The 20,296-nt window shown below is 34.4% G+C and overlaps 1 protein-coding gene across 5 annotated transcripts in view; it reads left to right on the forward strand.

Annotated features, from left to right (window-relative positions):
- The window catches only part of LOC5572102 (mucin-12), a 130,758-nt gene that overhangs the window by 42,690 nt on the left and 67,772 nt on the right, over nucleotides 1–20,296 (forward strand). For all 5 annotated transcript variants that reach the window (XM_021849007.1, XM_021848989.1, XM_021848983.1 and 2 more), the window contains one exon: nucleotides 3,463–4,217. In XM_021849007.1, the coding sequence (XP_021704699.1) occupies nucleotides 3,487–4,217 (731 nt within the window). In that variant the 5' untranslated portion in view covers nucleotides 3,463–3,486. The remainder of the gene's footprint in view (nucleotides 1–3,462; nucleotides 4,218–20,296) is intronic.

Below are 20,296 nucleotides of genomic sequence, written 5' to 3' on the forward strand. Positions count from 1 at the left end.
ATGGCACTCCATGGAAGTCCATCTGCTGCAGCGCACAGTGATTTTTTTTGCTGATTTTGTGATCGTAATGGAATAGCGTCTAAACCGTTGGAATTAGAGAAAAAGTTTGTTCAGGGAAGTTTCTTGATTTGTAAAAGCGCTTCTTTTGATACTAGCGGCCAGGTGATTAAATCACCTAAAAGTGAGATAAAAAAATATTTTTTTTATCTGTTGAAGATAGACGGTCGGTGTCTTCAGCAAAGTTGTAGCACATGTTAATTCAAGACACTTTGTCGAAGACACCAAATTTCTATCTCTTATATATTACAAGATATGTCATTTTTTCTTAAAATGACACTTAAAAATCAAAATTTTAGTATAACTTTTTTCTAACATTTTTGACATTTTTTGTGCCTTCTACAAAGTTGTTCATCTACCAAAACTACATGTTTTTGCTGAACATTGCAACTTGCTATCTCTTATGGTAAAATAGTTATTTCTAAATAATCGATTTTTATGGGGCTTTTTTGGACTAATAGCATTAGTTTGGACGCAGATTGACGCACTTAGCGATTTGTGATTTTGAAAGGGCTATTTTATGACTTTCAAATGACACAAAGAACTTTTGGCCAGAAGCGGTCTATTGATTGTTTTGTTTTAACTAGTTAAACCATAAAAATGCATTTAATTGCGGTTTTACGACTTTTTTCTCATTTTCATTGCGTTATTTCATATGACACATGCTGCATATGATACGTTTGGTCATTTTCATTATTTTCAATTTATTCCCTCAACTACAGACTTCATTTAGCATGGAAATGTTTTTCTTTTTTATTTTTGTTTAAGTCATAACGTTTGACCCAACTTTTTACTCTCCATAGAGCGTTACGTAATTTGTGAACGATGCCATTTGTTTGTCACGCAATTTTTATTTTTGTTGCTACCATGTAATGTCCTTGTGCCTTCCAAAATCTCACGACACGCGACATAGCTAATAAAAATCGTTTTTGTATTATACACATTCTTCAAAACAAAATTTAAACAAAACTGATCGTGAATGATATGTGTGCTGACATTTCTATAGTGAATGTAAATTTCACTCATACTAATGATTTAAAATAAAACTGTACCAGTGAGCGCCAACTGCACATGAATCAGAACTTTAACTTCAGTGCACGTTTTTGAATTCTGTTATAACTGTTAAAAACTCCGTAAATTCAGTGAGAGCTGTTGAAAAATGTCTGGTTTAACAAATACAACTATAAATTTTATTAAAATTTAGTTGTACCATTCCTTATTACAATGATTAATTTTTTTTATTTGTTTGTTTAATTTGTTTACCGGCAAAACAGACTTATGCTTGAAGTAGGAGGGAACGTGGAAAAGAAAGCAGTGAGGTTTGTTTATTTGCCATGTTGCGTATTGCGAGATTTTGAAATAAGCAAATATGTTACGCTCTGCCACTAACAAATAATAGTTGCGTGACAAACAAATGGCATCGTTCACAAATTACGTAACGCTCTATGAAGAGTCATAAGTTTGATGAAACGTTATATCTCAAACAAAAATAAAAAAGATAAAAATTTCCATGCTAAATGATGTCTGTAGGTGAGGGAGTAAATAAAAATATATTGAAAATTACCATAACGTATCAAATGCAACATATGTCATATGAAATAACGTAATATAAACGATAAAATGTCGTGAAACCGCAATTAAATGCATTTTTATGGTTTAACTAGTTAAAACATAGCAATCAATAGACCGCTTCTGGCCAAAAGTTCTTTGTGTCAATTAAAAGTCATAAAATAGCCCTTTCAAAATCGCAAATCGCCAAGTGCGTCAATCTGCGTCCAAACTAATGCTATTAGTCCAAAAAAGCCCCATAAAAAACTATTATTTGAAAATAACTACTTTACCATAAGAGATAGCAAGTTGCAATGTTCAGCAAAAACATGTAGTTTTGGTAGATGAACAACTTTGTAGAAGGCACAAAAAATGTCAAAAATGTTATGCTAAAATTTTGATTTTTAAGGGTAGTTTTAAGAAAAAATGACATATCTTTTAATGTATAAGATATAGAAATTTGGTGTCTTCGACAAAGTGTCTTGAATTAACATGTGCTACAACTTTGCTGAAGACACCGACCGTCTGTCTTCAACAGATAAAAAAAATATTTTTTTATCTCACTTTTAGGTGATTTAATCACCTGGCCGCTAGTATCAAAAGAAGCGTTTTTACAAATCAAGAAACTTTCCTGAACAAAGTTTTTCGCTAAAACCAACGGTTTAGACGCTATTCCATTACGATCACAAAATCGGCAAAAAAAATCACTGTGCAGCGGCTCCAATCAAAGCGCCACACGGTATTCCAGGACTATTGGCGTTGCTGATGGTCGGTGTGTGTAGCATGACCAAGCTAGTTTTAATGGAAAAGATATGCGTTTCAATTGTTCTACGTTGGTACTTCAGACTATCGAACTTTGCGTGTTTATTCACTATAATTTAATAGTTCGTGCGCTCTGAACTGATGTGCCGTCGTAGCTTATAGATATGGCCTCTAAGGTGCCGAGGTTAAATTGCATCGGTGCTTAACAACTCAACTAGTTAGCCATGATTATTATTTTTTTGAAAAATCTGTTGGCCATCCGAAAAGAAACAATTTTTATGAAATAGTTATACTAGTTTGGATAGCTCGTCATTACGTCAAAGTAAGGCTCTTTTTTATTTCTGTTGTTTTGGCTAGTGATTTTGAACAGCTTTAAGATTTTTCGCCAAAAATTTGCAAGTGATCTTTAAAGATTATTAGATTACGATTGTTTTAATGCCGGTTTGAAAATTTGATCGCCAATAATGCATGTTTTTTCAGTATTTTTTGAAAAGTGTCACAACTTCAAGTAATAACAGAAAACAAAATAAAAAAAGGTTTTGTTTTCAAAATACCTAAGAAGTAAGATTAACTCACTGCCTTTCGAATAAGGTATTTTCGGTATTTCGTATCTCGATGTCGAGTTAGAGAACCATACACTCTTAAAAATAATGAAAATCACTCCGGATGTAATTCACATTACGACTGAATGACACATGATGTAAGTGATGAAATGACGTAAAAATTGGTTATGAACGATTTATTGAAAGACAAATGTAATTTTACATGATGAAGGACATGAAAACGATGCCGCTATGATTAACATTTCCCGAATCAGACACCATCGTATTTAAAATGTGACACAAATTCACATCATTTGGCTCGCTTCTTTTATGTGCATCCAGAAGACGTATAATCGCATGATTTTTTCGTAGTGTGTAGTAAAAGTTAGTTTTCATGGCTACCTCGATGATCCCGTGGACCGCATTTGCATGGGTTTTTCTCTAATATTAACACAAAAACGCCCTACCCCTTTTACAGTGTAATGTACTCAATGGACAACCCCATATAGATAACTGAGCTAATATTGTTCTATTTCTCTCTTCCTAATTCCAGTGCCCTCAACGCATCAAAATTTAAATGGCAGCATCGAATGCTGATGTCATGCGTGGCAGTGGACCTTCCGTCGCTGCCCCTGGCTCAGCAATTCAGCAAATCACTCATCACCAGTTGACATCAAATCTATCAACTCAACAGCAGCACCACACGGTCCCACCAAATCATCACATCCAACATCTGCAGAATCTAACGCAGCAAACTATATCAGTATCATCCGGACATCAACATCAACATGTATTGAACAACCAAACTGCAACTGTGCACCACCATCACCATCGAATGCAGCAGCAGCAACATCAACTTCAGCAACTTGCACAGCAGCATCCCTCTCTACAGCACAAGATTGGCCAGTACAATGGAAACATTAGCAGTTTGATGTTTCCTTCTTCCGAAAATCTTTCCGGACCGGGTATCAGCGATACGAATCTTGCCGCAAGTGCCAGTGCAAGTGATGTGAGCAATGTCGCGGTTGTAAATCTAGCTAGTGTGAATCATCATCCTTCTTCGTTGGGCAGCGTGGCCGTGAAGGATGGTGTAGCGAATAACAGCAGTAGCAACAATCCTGTCTTGAACAGGATAGCCACAAATACTGCTGGTAACATTCCACTTGAAAATGTACAAGTTATGCAGCAGCAGCAGCAAGCACCGGGGGAGAGTCTGCCTCCCAAAGCTGGGGACAGTGTTGGGACGCGGAGTAACGTTGCTCCAGGTTGGAGGAGGATAAAATTCAACTGTGAGATTATCTACATAAGGTAAGTGCAAAAGAGTTTCCTAAAAGCATAAGCATATGGAAATGGCAAATTTGGTCCATCTCGATCTAGAAAGTATAGAGTATACAGGGCAAAATGGACAAAACATTTCTCGCATACTCTGAGATAACGCCCTAAAAGCCATTGGTAGCCACGTGTGTAGCTCATTGTTTCTGAGCACAAGAAAGAATAAGCATCCAAACCAACATCACGGACAGGTAGATAATGATCCTTTCTTTGCCATAGCGTTGTTAAATAACATGAAAATCCATTCAAATGCTCAGAAACAACGAGCTACACACATGGTTACCAATGGCTTTTAGGGCGAGATCAGAAGTTATGCGAGATTTATACATTGTATAACCACCGCCAAAATAAAGTGTCCACTTATTTTTCATCACACAATCGTAGAATGCTTCGGAAGGCCCTAGCAAGCCGGTTTGGTTTTGGGGTGTAGAGTAGTCCGCGGCTACAAAGCAGTGCCATGCTGAAGGTGTCTAGGTACGATTCCCAGTCAGGCCAAGATCTTTTCGTAATGGAAATTTCCTTGATTTCCTTAGCCTACACACTAAATCCATTCATCAATATCAATGTGGCCACCAAACCGGCAAAAGCGGTAAAAGTACAGATAATAACGTACAAAATTCATATTCAAGGAATGCAATATTTCCTCAAAGTCACGTACACCCCAACCTCTTTTTACGATCGTTATCGGTGGGTCGTTAAAAGAATCGGTCGTAAAAAAATCAGGTTTCGAATTATTTTTTGAAAAATACAACTTCTAGATGTGGAAATACTGATTCGAGATATTGGGCAAAGTTGAAGCATGGGTTGAGAACTTCCCAAAATGGCCGTTCAAGTTTTCATATTTTGGTAATAGATGGCAACACTGCTCGATTATTATCAAAGGAAGTGTTGCGTGCCATACAGTCGGCCGAGTCACAAATGTTCATGTTGCTGGCAACACTGTTTAAGAAAAATAACGAAAAGAACAATACCATACAACTTGAGCGGAATAGAAAAATAGAATGCTTAACAACATAGCAATACTCTTCAACTGTAATCCAGTTTTCATGAAGGGTTCCAAATGCATGTAACGTTTGTTTTGCAGATATCCCAGGATCCTGACCACTTAGAAAGATGGCGTCTTCGGCGAAGATGTTCAGTAGCTTAAGGGTTATTATTATTGTAGTCAAGAGAATCGAGGTTTTTCCACCAGGCGGTGCTAGTGAACATGAAACTTTTGTTTTGCGTATATCTCAGGATCCTGACCACATAGACATGGCGTCTTGGTCAAAGTTGAGCTACTGAACAAGTTTACCAAAGACGCCATCTTTCTAAGTGGTGAGGATCCTGAGATAACAAAAAAAAAGTTTTATGCTCACTAGCGCCGCCTGGTAGCGAAATTTTGAATCTCATAGCTTTTATAATGATAGTCCTTGAGCTAATCAACAACTTTGCCGTAGACACCATCTTTCTAAGTGGCCAGGATCCTGAGATATCCGCAAAACAAATGTTTCATGTTTACTAGCGCCGCCTGATTCTGAGGAGAACAGCAAAAGAATAACAAAATTTACCATAAAAATAGAATGTTTGAATAGCAAAATTTGTTTTTCGTTTGTTTGAAATAAGAGACAAAATAACAAAAATAATAACTAAGTTTGTATGGCATAAAAACTAAATCATAACATATTTTGCCATTGTAATAACAAAATAATAGCAAAAATATAGGAAACCGTAAATAACAAAATATGTTATTATTTTGATCTTGATAAAAAAATAATAGAGCGGTTCCATTTGAATTCGAATGTCGGTTTACTTTTGTATTTTTTGATTTGGCATATGCTTTCTTTATACCCTAAAATGCCTATTTGCATCATCGGTTCGCCATTTTTACCCTAGCGTTACTTTTGCTTAAGAAAAAAAGCCTTAACAATTTTCAAAAAATTAAAACTCAGAAACTATTTGTCTGATCGGTTTAGTGTCTTCCGCAAAGTTTAAGGTTATTGTTGGAACTATCTTGAAAAAATATACACTGTAAAAAAATGTTGTAATTTTTTATATTTCGAAAATAAAGCTTAAAAATCCATTTTCTCAAAAATGTTTTTTTTTTGATTTTTTTATATATTAAAGTAGACAAAAAATGGATTCTTTTGCACAGTGGGTCAAGATGGAGAAATCATGGATAAAAAAGTTATGATTAAAAAAAAAGGTTGATTTTTCAATATGGTCTAAATAAACTTGTTGAATGCTTTTCGACCCGATTTTATGAAAGTACGCAAAATTTGCAACAAAAAAGGTATATGAGAAAATTTTGCTAATTGCTACCGTTTCCGAGATACAGCGATTTTAAAACTAAATTTACTGAAAATTCACAACTTTTGGTTGTTTTCGGATGTTTTTCGAGTTGATAAAATAAAGAATATTTTTTTCTGAAAGCATTTTATTTCATGTTCTTATACAATGATGGAGCGTCCTATTTTGATACAGATTTCTTACTTTTTCATAATGTTTACAATTTTTTTTACTATCATTTTCATCCAGTCCAGGTGTTGCCCTCGGACCAATAGTAGAATGCACGCCGCTTTTGTTTAGTAATTGTTTTGCTTCCGTTGCCGTGTATAAAGTTGTATCAAATGTGTTCTTAATTGTTTCGGCTGTCCATGATTTAGGCAATACAATTGAGAGTTGAAATTGCTCTGCCCTTGTCGTCCCTTCACTTGTAAACTTTTCTTTGAGCTGCTCAATTATTTTATAGAATTCGCCGGTTCTATTTTCATCCAATTTAGCTTCCTTATTTAGTGCAAAGATGTTTTGTCTAATGCTGTTGACTATCTCGTGATATTTTTTCGTGACATATTTAGTAGAACTAATTTTTGTCTTATCGATCGGCGCTACGAGTATACTTGATATTGACTCATTGAAAATATCGATATTCACTTTTTGGATGTATTCAGGGACGTTGGAATTCGTTGTCTCAATCGATGTTGCTGACGTTGCTTCTAATGTCTCCTTACTAGAAACATTCAAGTTGGAGTTCGTTGATTCTATTGAAGTTTCTGACGTTGCTTCCAATGTACATTGGACCGAATCGACAATTTAGCCGGAAGAAAGTGTTATCTCTGTTCTCGTCGAATTTAGACGTTCGATGTCTTCAGAGAAGTTATTCGTAATTGAGTTTTGCATCTTTTAAGGAAAAAGTTAAATAGGGTGGCCCATATTTAAGCTAAAATTTTGACTCAAACTTTTTTGTTTGATGAAATTTGTAGCTGTGCTCTTCTGCAAACTTTTAGAAAATATTATTTTGAACAACTTTGTCGAAGACACTTTTGATCTAACTCTTCATTTGAGCTAAGTAAATTGGTTTTGAAAGTATTAACTTAGGGTGGACCCAAAAAATCAGTTATTTTGATCTAACATTTTTGTTTTCAGTTTTACGTGAATGTGGTCTTTAGAAGAGTTATAGAGGAAGTAAAGATACACGTTTTTGCTGAACATCGCAAGTTTGTAATTCTTGTGATTTTGAAGTTATAAGCAAATTTAAGGGAAAAACTATGAAATCTTAAGATGCCCATAACTCATGGAGTTGGTTCGATAAAATTTTTCTTTAAGTGGCATTCGAAAGGCCATACAATAGGCAACTTTTGCTGCAAAAACTGTGAGAACGTATTTTTTGTAAATTGAGAAAATTCACTTCAAAGATACACTTAAAAAACTCGAAATTCGCTTGTAACACACAAGATTTTAAAGTTAACGGCGTGCTGTCTTCAGCAAAGTTGAAGAATTTCATTAGATCTACAACTTTCCCATTCACATCAATTTGTCCATCTAATCCAATTGCAAATTATATGTAATGTTTAGCTTTTCGGTAGTTGTTAAACTTGCACTCGGCTGGTTAGCCGTAAACCACGATTCAAATTAAAAACAAGTATTTATCGAGCGACGGACTCATGTTCCGTAACCGGTCGTTTGAGAACGTCGCGACCCATTGGAAGCCCACACAATAGAAACCTCAGCCAGCGCAGTTGCTGGCTAGTGTAGTGTGCTATTCCTATACCTAAAAAACAATGCGCTCTCGGGCTAAGCATTGGATATATATAGAAAGCGTTGTGTTTGGATGGGCATCTAATTCTTCCGAAAGAGGTGCACTTTGCGAAAAAGAACCACGTGATTATTGAGCTGAAATCGAATTCAGGTTAACTTCTGCGTTCATGAGTCCTCTCATGGCGTAGTGGTTAACGCGCCCCAACTAGAGATCGGGGAGTCGTGAGTTCGATTCTCACTGAGAAGACGTGTAACTTTTTCGCAAATCTTCACATCAATTTGTCCATCTAATCCAATTGCAAATTATATGTAATGTTTAGTTTTTCGGTAGTTGTTAAACATAATGCCGTTTTCAGAATGTTCGTGTCTGCCCCAGATCATTTTTAAAAATACTTGAACATTTTGCATTTTTTTATTCAAAAATCTAATCTAATGTATAACCTGATACAGGGTTTTATTTTGAGGACAGCAGAATTCATGTGTCATATTATGTTTTTACTTGAAATTTAATATGAAGAGTTGTACTAAGATTTTAATGGACCCCCTCTCCTTTTTTGTTACCTCCCCATTTTTAAAATATCGCAAATGATGGATTATTTGATATAAATAATTGAAATAAGTGGTTTGAGTGATACTGCAATCTCTCCAGAAATATCGTGGTTTATGAATAACCCCTTGATCATACTGTGCAGCCGTCCATACATTTGGTTGTTCATTTTAAGGGGGGTCTGTTCAAAGGGTTCGCAAAAAATAAAAATAAAAAATTTGAAGAGTTGATCACAAGCGAAAGGGGATGAAAAATATCAAAAATATAACCACGTGGTTTATGAACGGTCCTTGCAGGCTATTATGTTTCATGTTTCCAATATCGAATTTTAGATCAAGGGGCTATCCATAAATCACGTGGCTTTTTTAAATTTGTATATGGACAAAAGGCCACGACGGGGGAGACGGATCTCGATTTCCAAAAAAAAGTCCGTGGTTTATGAATGTTCCCTGACAGATCAACGGACTTTGAATCTTTGGGATCTAAATTTGCCTTTAAACCTTTATGAATTGTTAGGATTCAGATTGAGAGAGAAAAAACTGTTAAAACAGGCAGCTGTTTGAACTTTTCGAGCTCGAACACGATCCAACTGAAGGGCGTCTTTTTATAGACGGAAGTGTATCGTTTTTAAAAGCCATGTTACTGCACAATGGAAATGTTTACTCCAGTATTCCAGTGGCTTACACTCACACTTACATAAAGAGGGATATAATGTACTGCAAGACATTTTGTATTTGATTAATTACCCTGATTTTAAATGGAGAATAATTGCAGATTTCAAGCTGATCAATATTCTCATGGGGCTAAAAGGGTAATCCAAATATTCCATGTTTTGTTTGCTTGTGGCACAGGAGCAATGATGAGGATAATAAATTAACATGGCCACTACGTCCTTCTTTTGACAAGTACCCAGACAATAAACCATTGCTATAAAAAAGGCCAGCTATTAAAAACTAGATATTAATGTAACAATGAAAATGCATTCTTTGATTCGTCATCTTGCAAGATTTCCTTCAAACCTTGTAAGTTTTTCAGACGAGCAGGGTGAGCGAGCACATCAGGATTTTAAGGACATAGAACAACAGTTTGAAGGGAAAAATAACGTCAATGCAATGGGAACATATTGTTATGGGTTAGTTCGACAAAAATATCCAGAAGAACATAAAAGACAATCACCAACCAAACAAAATATTTCGTTGTTCAATACATGTAGAAAAAAAGTACCGTAATCCGGGGGCAAATTGATCACTGGGGTGAATTTGATCAGGTCGGTACCAAATAGCATTTCGTTTCAAGAATACTTCGTTGGCATCACAGACATTCCATGTTTTCTAGTTTATAAATGTCTAATGATGATTTTAAACTATTTTATTTTTATTAAGTTCAGTTTTGCATACACAGTTTTTGAAGGTGTAAGCAATATTGCTGAAAATGTCTGCGCTAAACAATCCGCTGGTACTAAGCCTACTTGCAAACTCTGAGTGTTAAATATGTTGTGTATGCTTGAGTGAGAACTAGTGAACTCATTTTTGAAATCGTACAGCTTTACAATAATTGTTTTTTGCTCATTAAACAATTTATTGTTGATAACGTGCTTATTTCAAAGGATATTGCATACATTTAAGCGTATTATGCAGATTTACATAATTTAATTTTGCAATAGAATGATGAAAGTTGTAAGGATTTTGACATCATTTTCAGATTTAGGAGACCCGAATTTAGTAGATAAGGAAATGTTTTATTCTAAAATATGGTATATTATATAGTGATCAATTTCGCCCCAGTTTGTCATTTTCAATTTTTAATATTTAAACTAATTTTATGGAATGTTTAATTTTATTTCATACAAAATCGACTACATAAACTGATAGAGATCAATTAAGTACTGATCTCGTCGAAAAAAAATTGACAGTATTTGAATTCCAAAGGATAACATGACAAAAAGATGTTAAATGGTGATCAATTTGCTCCGGGTTACGGTACCTATAAATAGTTATTTAAACATATTATTCCATTTTATTTTTGTCAATCCGATATTCTAATTTACATTGCATGCTTTAGGTGATGTTCAAAAAATAAAGCAGAAGATAATGTAGCTGCAAATAAACTCTACTGTTATCTCAAGGAATTGTAGATCTCCGTGAACAATAAATACATTCGTTTTGAAAATGTATATTTTTGATAAGTGTGAAAATGCTTAAATGTACAATTACAATTAAAAGACACTTTTTGTGACCAAATGAAGTATTGACATTGCGCTGTTCACATGTATATGAGAAATGGAGCAAAGATGATATAGCCATCACACTAGCAAAGAATTTGATAGCGAAAAGTTCGTTAGCTTGTTAGATTTTCAATTTATTATGGTAAACAAGAAACAAAACAACCATGGTTAACCTGCAAGGGATCTTCCATAAACAACGTGGTTATATTTTTGGTATGTTTCATCCCTCTTCCCCTTGTGGACATCTCTTCAATTTTTTATTTTTATTTACGTGAACCGTAACCTTTGAACAGACCCTCCCCCCTAAAATGAACATGCAATTTATGGACGGTTCCATAGTATGGTCAAGGGGTTATTCATAAACCACAATATTTTTTGAGAGATAGCTGGTGGATTGTAGTATCATTAAAATCGCTTATTTCAACAATTTATATTAAACATTCCATAGGATACCTTTTTCCAGCTCTGTTTTCAATCCAGTTTTCTAGCGTGTATGTTTGACATTTGATAAAATTTTTATTACTATAAATAAGCGCAGCACGTAGTACTTATATAAAAATCAGAAACTAGCAAAGGATAGCTGGAAAACATTGCCGTTTTATGACCTTTAGTCAACTATTCCCTAAAGTATCCACTATACCCCTAATCTCCTATACACAACGGGGGTATTTCGGTTATCTTTTTCTAAGAGCCATAAATTACTAACCGATGGAACAAAGCTAGACCAAAAAGCAGTTTTCTTACGATGCGTGCCAAAAGTCCGGATTATTACTCGTATTGTCTTTTTGTACACAATATTCATCCAGTGCAGTGAGCTAGGTCACGTCACTACGCAGAGAACAAAAACCGATTGGTGATAAACGTATCTTTTTTTTTCTGCAGGTCTTTTAAGTTCACAAAGGCATCTTTGGCCAAAGTAACATTTTAGTTCCGCCTGAAGAGAAGGTACGATGAAAGCTAAGAGGATGCAACTGCAGTCTACGAATCACATGCTCACAGCTGGGGAAAGATGCCTTTTTTTTCTTTTCTAATGAAATCGGTTGCGTCACACTGGGCACTGAGAAAGGCTACTGCAAGTAAACTTGCATGTTGAACTGAAATGCCGTGTTTGAAAATAGCATCGAGAACATTTGAAAGCATCTCGTTTAGTTCCTTTTTAGTTTTATGTCTAATATCAGTTCTTTTTGGTCCACTTGAAAGTAATTGAATTGAAAGTTTTCTAAAGATGTTTGAGTGTGAAGTGCGAACATGTTACCATTGCTATTGTTAGCTCAGGTGCTTTGTTTTTGAAGTTTTTGAAGTTAAATAATTAACAATCGAACATAGCATACACAAAAAGTATGCAGTTTGCAAGACCCGCGGTATCCTAGTTACAGATTCAATGATTAATTACTTCTAGGATGCATTATATCCTGTTTTGCCCCTGAAGAAATTTGAGTTTATCCAACTTGTTTTGTAAATAAAAACTACAGTGTTGTTCGGAATAATAGCAATGCATAATCAGTTGAACTGAATTTTTTTTACCGAATTACAAATACGTTTTGATACATATTTTCAGTTCTTTAAAGTAGTTTCAGTTCCATAGCTTATAAGGTCAAAGTTAATCATTTTGTATGAAACCCGATATGGGATGTTATTATTCTGAACAGCACTGTGCTTGTTAGCCGTTCTGCTGCAGGGTATGTCCAAGCTCAATTATCAAGCTTTCTGCAAATAGCTTGTGGGGATTCCCAGGTTTCGCTTCTTGGTCCGGATCGACGAACGGGCTCGCAGAAAGCTTCTAACATTTAATGCTCTGAAAACAAATGCTATTTTCGTTTCAAATAGTGCCTTTCTCGTTAATACCATGATTGACGATTGATAATGAAGTTCCCGTCTAGTAATCCGTATTGAATCTGATTTGGAATAGTTCTATAATCTCGCGATGTGGAAAACAATTCTGTTTGAGTATACAATCCAAATGTACTTTTTTTTTAAGTTGGATAACGATTTATTTATTGAATAACTATCGCAATTTAACTACAATAAACTTCAAATTTGGTGTGTTTGTACTTTGATGATACATTAACAACTGTTTAAAAAATTAAAGAGCAATATTTATTCACAGCGGCACCACAACTGAATACCACAACCGTGCCGAAAAAAATGTAATTTCTGTGGAAAAATAAATTAGATTCCGGAAAATACGTGTGAAGCGTCATGAAAGACTTTCAACGTACTACAAATATAACGATAGAGGTTAAAGTACATGCGTGATACTTTGCACAGGAGAAATTTAATGTTGTAAATTTTATCTAGTCTCAGCGTACAAGTTTATTGATATAGTAAACAAAAACTATTATTTCTGAAAATGTATATTGTGATGAATTACGTGTAGTAATATGTTCCCTACCATATGATTGATTAATTTTTGTAATATCAGCGTTATTAGCTAAAATATTTCATAAATTATATTTTTCCGTTTTGACCCAATCTCACCCCCTAGACCCATTGTCACCCCCATCGACGGTTCTAAACCAATGCATTGCAATGGTGCTCAAGCTGTACAATATTCATGGGCCAGATTGCAGTTGTTCATTCTACCAAATGTATCTTCCCCGCGTTTATTCATTCTTGTTTACAAGATCATTTTTGGTTTTGTAAAAGTTTTACGAAAAAATAGGGATATTTTTTTTTTAATTTTGAAGATATATGAAATATTTCCCGTTTAGTCAGTGATGAAAACATTTAAAAATTAAGAAAAACTGATTCGAATATATTGTATACCTTTACATTCTGGCAACATGTCCAAAAATTTCATATTTCCATAAACGAACGGTATTTCCAAGGTGCATGTTTCTGAACTGAATCACAAAGGCCTCCTAACATCCTTAGTTTTGATTTAATTGTTGACAATAATTATCAAAATATAACAAATTTAGGAAAATTGTTCGATTTTAGCACGGTGTTAAAATGAGTGTTGCCTATATCGAACGGGTTGTTGCCAAAATCGAACGGGCACTGTAATTTATCTTCAATCAGTGATTGGCAACATTTGAGAATTATTAGCTTGAACTATGAATGAAAAGAGTGATTCCCAAAACCTTGCGACCTTTCGGCGCGTCACTACAAAAGGACTTATTTCAAAATCATTAACATTATATAATGATAGTATTGATACTCATAGCATCGCTGAAATATAATTGTCATAGCAACCATAAGGTCAGATAAAAGGGTTATTAAATAACTAATCGAACTTTACAGTTTACATAAAGTTTGTTTAAGTTGTAGAGAATGATATTTACCTTCAAGTAGGAAAGAAGTTTAATTCAAACTTGTTCTGAACTTTGTATTTGATAATGAGTTAATTAGTCTTCCGAGAAACAAGTTCGCTTAATATCCGTAGTGTTCTCGTAATCAGCGAAAAAGTCGTTAAGGCCGCATTTTACTGCCTTCCACTACTGCACTACAACTGTGCAGTTATAATGCGTCCGAAACACTTCCACCAAACAAATCTTTTATTCATTTTTGAACTAACACATAGCACATGATAATCAAAACACTGCGTAACAAAATAAACATATTTACGTGTCTCAAGGATCAAACTATGTGTCTTTCGTAAATTTGGGGTTGCTGAATCTGATACCGCTCTTAGAAATATTCCAGCAAGTAAAAATTTGAGCGGCAGGTCGCTAAAGTTGTATAAAAGACTGGTATAGTTTATGTTTACATAAAAAACCGATTAAATTTCGATTAAATCAACTTTCTAACATGCTTGCCGCTTCCATAAAAAATCGTTTCTCTTATATGACAAAATACAAAACTTTCCTAAATGTTCAAAAAAATACTTTTGAAGACTGCAAGTACTATAAACTTTGTTGATAAGTCTTTGTTGATTTATCGATTTCAAGTTTTCCAGCTTGTATAGCGATTTGTTTAATTATTTTACTACAAAATTCGAACTTTATGTGATAAACAATACACATAAAGTTCGAATTTTGTAGTAAAATATTTAAACAAATCGCTATACAAGCTGGAAAACTTGAAATCGATAAATTCTGCATTTTCAACAGCCAATATCTCAAAAACTGGATGTGCTATTATATTTTTGAAAACAACTCTCAAAGATGTGATGACAGTAATTGTCACTTGCAGTAAAGCAACGGCGATGGTGCACAACGGAACATATCTATCTTGATTGTCGTAAATTTCAAACAAATTTTTTATTGGAGTAATTTTCAGCTCAGAAAGCTTTTGCTCAAGATATGGAATTTGGATCTCATATGCCTAGTTGTCTGCGATTGTCACAAATGACAGAAATTCTTGCCAAAAAATTTATAAGTCTGAGCAATACATCGATGTAACAAATGATAAGTAGAAATAAATAATAAGAACTCTTGTAGAATTGGTTTGAAAAATGTATAAAGGAACGGATATGCCGGTACTTCTCGCTTTGCCATTCTACAGGAAGGAGAAATAAATGAAAACCGAACATTTTCGGCAAAAATGCATATGGGGCAGGATTCTACCCCATTACCCCGAATGTCATTTCCCCGAATGCCATCACCCCGAATTCCATTACCCCGAATTCCATCACCCCGAATGCTATTTCCCCGAATTTACAATTATTTTTACATGATGATATTGATGACATTTCCCCATGATTTTGGAATTCGGGGTAATGTCATTCGGGGTGATGGGATTCGGGGTACTGGGGTAGAATCATGGGGCAGATATGGAAGTATGTAGTAAAAAGTATGGTTTTATTACTGTTTTATAAGTCAATTTAAGGTTTTAAGACAGTTATACAACCATGACAAAGGTCACATTTTTATCGTATCCGCAAATTATTAGATTCTGCGGATGAAACGGCTGGTGCAGTTTTTGAGAAATCTGTCTATAATTCTATATGAAGTATATTTGGTGTCCATAAAACATCTATTATTCATCTTATTCAAGGAAGATTGATAGTTAACGAGCTGTATCTGTTGCTTACCAATCATCCAAAATATTATTGTTGAATATATTAAAATCATTCTGCTTTTTTAATTTCGTCAAATAAGTATCGAACGGGATAATTGAAACTGAGTGTGTATTTCTGGAACAAATATTTTATGTTGTGGTATAATATTATTTTAGGCAGATCCAGAAAAAACTTTAAAAAACATTCCATTTAGGATCTCTATTCAATTTTAGTCCGTTGTTCGGATGCTGGAAAGGTTAAAAAGTAAGAGTATTTTATTTTTAAAACTGCCGTTCTGTTTCATATTTTGGATGCAGTCAATGGTTCAACTCAGGTACGATTTGAATGATTTAGATCAGTGCTTCCCAAACTTTTTCAACTTTCGCCCCCTTGAGGCCAATATTAATCTGGAATCGCCCCCCTGATACGTGATTCAAATATTTTAATTAGGACAAAAAATGTCTTCGACTCGCATATCCAAAGAATCATAATACAATAACTAATGAACTAATAATTATGCACATTTAAAAATATTTTCTTAAATATCGGTAACCTAGGCTGTAAATTATAATATCAATTTTAAAAATATTTTGCGTACATTACAAGCTACTGATTTAGTCGGTAAAAGTTTGGTCTAGTTTAAACTTAACAAATGTAATGTATTCATAGGCGCCTTGTGACGTAGTTGGGGGCAAAGTTCTCCAAAACTGAACCAATTGCAATGTTTTCCAAGCAAACGCATTTATTTATACATGAATATGTCATATTTGGGTGAACTGCAATTATTCTGTTCGCGATTGTTCGTTTTTGAAAGATCTCACCCCGTGAATTATGATTTATCTGCTATTTCTAAAATTACTGGTATAATTTTCAAAAATTGTGAGTAATAAATGCCTGGCGTTTCTTACGCTTTTCTTTATCCAATCCTAAAACCCTGAAAATTATATGAAAATCTAAAAAGTTTTTTAACTCATTTATCAATTCAATTTATCAAAAGGGTATTTTTCTAACACCAAGAAAAACTCGAATTTTTCGTACGTTCTGGAGGTATAATACCAACGCATCTCTGAAATTTCTTCAAATCTATTTATAAATAGAGTTTTTTTTTGTCCTTAGCATCGCTGGAACGCGATTTTTGTAGGCTAAATTTTCCAAAATTTGTTTATAAAATGATTAAAAACATCACAAATGGTACACTGCCCACACTATTATGGGTCACCTTGTCACGATTATTAGTCACTCTGTTCCACACGCATTTCAAATGAAAATGACCCATAATAGTGGGTGACCCATGATAGTGTGACCACTGTATTGTAGATTTTTTTTGTAAAAACTGGATACCAGAAATATTAACTTCCAAACCTTTAAGTTCTCATACAAAAAAGGTCCTTATATATATTGGGCATCTGCAAAATCTCGTGAAAATCTCAAATGCTGACCATTCTTAAAACTCACATTCATTTATTCATTTTCATTTATTTAGTTAACATCTACACAGATAACACTGAATCAACTCACATGATATTTTAAAAGCTCAATGAATAACACAAATATTTTGTGTTTGACAATCATGTAATGTTTTATATAATAATTTTAAAATTACAATGATTAGAGATATAAAGATATCCTGGGAATATTTAAGTTTGGAATTGATTAGCCTTCAGATGCGTGTCCTCCAAAGGTTATGAGTAATTATTTTCAAATGCTCCCATGTTAGCTTTTTCGCCCCCTTTCCGGATTTTTCGCCCCCCAAATTCTGTTTTACAAATTTTCGCCCCCTTGAGCCTGAAAATCGCCCACAGGGGGGCGAATTCGCCCACTTTGGGAATCACTGATTTAGATAGATAATGTTAATGGGCCTTATCTCTTCTTGATAATTGGTTTAGTTAATTTGTTTTTGCTGACCTAGAACTGGAAAGTACTCATGACTTACAGTGTCTGAAATACCTTCAAGACACTCAAATTAAATCACAAGAAGTAGTTTATAAGGCATCATACACAATTTGGACCATGAGAAGTATTTTGGTTGGAATCAGCAAATTTTGCGTTCTGGAAATAGAAGGTTAGAGAAAGTCAGAGCAATTTATCTCCAAAATTGATTCTACACCCTGTTCATTAAATTACACTCACAGCACAACCATAAACCTAAACCTACGACACAGTTTTGTTAATTTTGCAATCCATGTTTATTAGACTGCGTTCAAATTGTTTTTTTTTTTCAATACAAACTATCTTTAATTACGACATAAATACCATTGCTTGAAACTAGCTACGAATTGATTTCATTTACATATTGTTTTCAAGGTATTCCCCTGTCGCTGTCTTTGGTTTTGACGATTGACACGTTCACCATTCTCCGTATAACAGCGATGTGATTTTGTTTTCTGTTTTTACAACATAAACTTGTTCCGATCGGTTTTCGGCTCCCACAAAACGTGTTTCAATTCAACTACACACAACAGCAACAACAATCAGCTCAACACGAGAGCAAGAGATCGACATCGCACAGAGGTCCAGTTTTCTAAAAAGCTGGCAAAAACCCGATTTCCAAACAGGTTGTTAAATGGAAACAAAGTCAAACATCCATCTACAGTATCAGATGGTTATGACACATATCGTAAAACGGGATAACCTTGATAGTTTTAAAAACAAGTACTGGCATCCTAGCTATCGATTGCAGTTGATAGATTGCCAAAAGATTTATTTAGAATGGATATAAATATAATTTTTCATATAATCGAAAGTTGGTTTTCTGTTTTGGGGTTACTTTCATAACGGAGCATCAATCGAACAAAAGTGAATGAAGTACGTAACATTTATAGGGTATTGCATACCTCTAGGCGTTTAACGTTATATGGAAATTTCTGACTTAGATTACAAAAATGGTCCCAGTTTGTGAAAATACTTTTCGCTAAGAGATTTGAGACCATATGGTCGGCGTTAAGTCAGAGTGGACCAAGTGACATTTTTCATATTTTGAGAAAAACGGGCTCAAAGTCTAACGCTTTGTATTTTTTTTATCTCAGTAAAATTTTGGTTCAATATTTCTACCCATCCTTGTGTTACTTTCAAACAATATAATGTGAAGTGATAAACATGAAAAATCACAATCCGAAACTCTGATAGAACGATTTTTTGATGGACTATGTGCACTTGGTCCACTCTGACTGAACAATTTCAAGAAAAAGAACAATCATTTAATGCTTGCGTGGTCAAACTGGGTGCATATCTTTGAGATGAACATATTATCAAGACCCTTCGACATCAGTATCGTAAATTCTTCAATAATCCATATCTTCAATCTCAAAATCAGTGGCATTACGATACCTTGGAAATTAAGGTTTTGAAGGGTCAGGGCGTTGAAGACCAGAAATATTCAAATATGCGTTCAGTTAGAGTGGACCAAGTGAAAATTTTGAGTACCGACCAAAATATACTGGTCCAATATGCGGGTTCTAGGACAGTCCATACATACACCATAGAACTACCATAAACTTCTATCGAATTCTGAAATCGACTCAAAAAATGCAATAATCAATCAGTTTGTTGCTTTTTGGCACTTGGTCCACTCTGTCTGCACAGAAATTGTTGCAATTTCTGATCACCTACTCAAATACGGTAAATGGCCAGATATCAAAATAAGATCCATCGAATTATGACATGTTTATGAGTTTCTATTGATGGATGGGAAGATGAATCATTCCATGTCGAAAAATCTGGAAAATAACTTGAAATGTCTTGCATTTTCTAGACTTTCTCAGTGCATCGATCGTTTTCGTTGTTATGGTAAAAATTACTTGGTCCACTCTGACTGCATACTTTTATTGATTTTTATTGATCAGCCAGAGTAAATTTGTTACATATCTCTCCCAGTTTGCAACATTCATCAAATCGGATCAAAGTGAAATGGAGATAACGTTATTTTGCATCTCATGGCAGAATAATCCAATTTTTCCAAGTTTTGTACTTGGTCCACTCTGACTTAACGCCGACCATATTCAAGTCAAAACTACATCAAATAGTGACCGTAGAACAGATTGTTTATAAGCGTTTCGAAAAGGCTAAAATCGTATAAATTTTTAATATTCGTATATAAAGCCTCAAATGTTGTTGATTCAATTGAAAACAGCTCTTACATGAAGTGTCATACTAATATTCTTTAGTTTAGCTATCGTTTTGCTTAATCGTTTAACGGAAATTATGATACATTCGTTTAGTATGTGGTGGGTAACGCACTATCAAAGTTACCCTGTTTTACGGTACTAACATTTCAAAATAAAATTCTTTGAAGATGAAAAGCTACTCCCAAGCTAGTGCAACTTCGA

This window comes from Aedes aegypti, chromosome 1 (assembly GCF_002204515.2).
Source record: "Aedes aegypti strain LVP_AGWG chromosome 1, AaegL5.0 Primary Assembly, whole genome shotgun sequence".
NCBI classification, from domain to species: domain Eukaryota; kingdom Metazoa; phylum Arthropoda; class Insecta; order Diptera; family Culicidae; genus Aedes; species Aedes aegypti.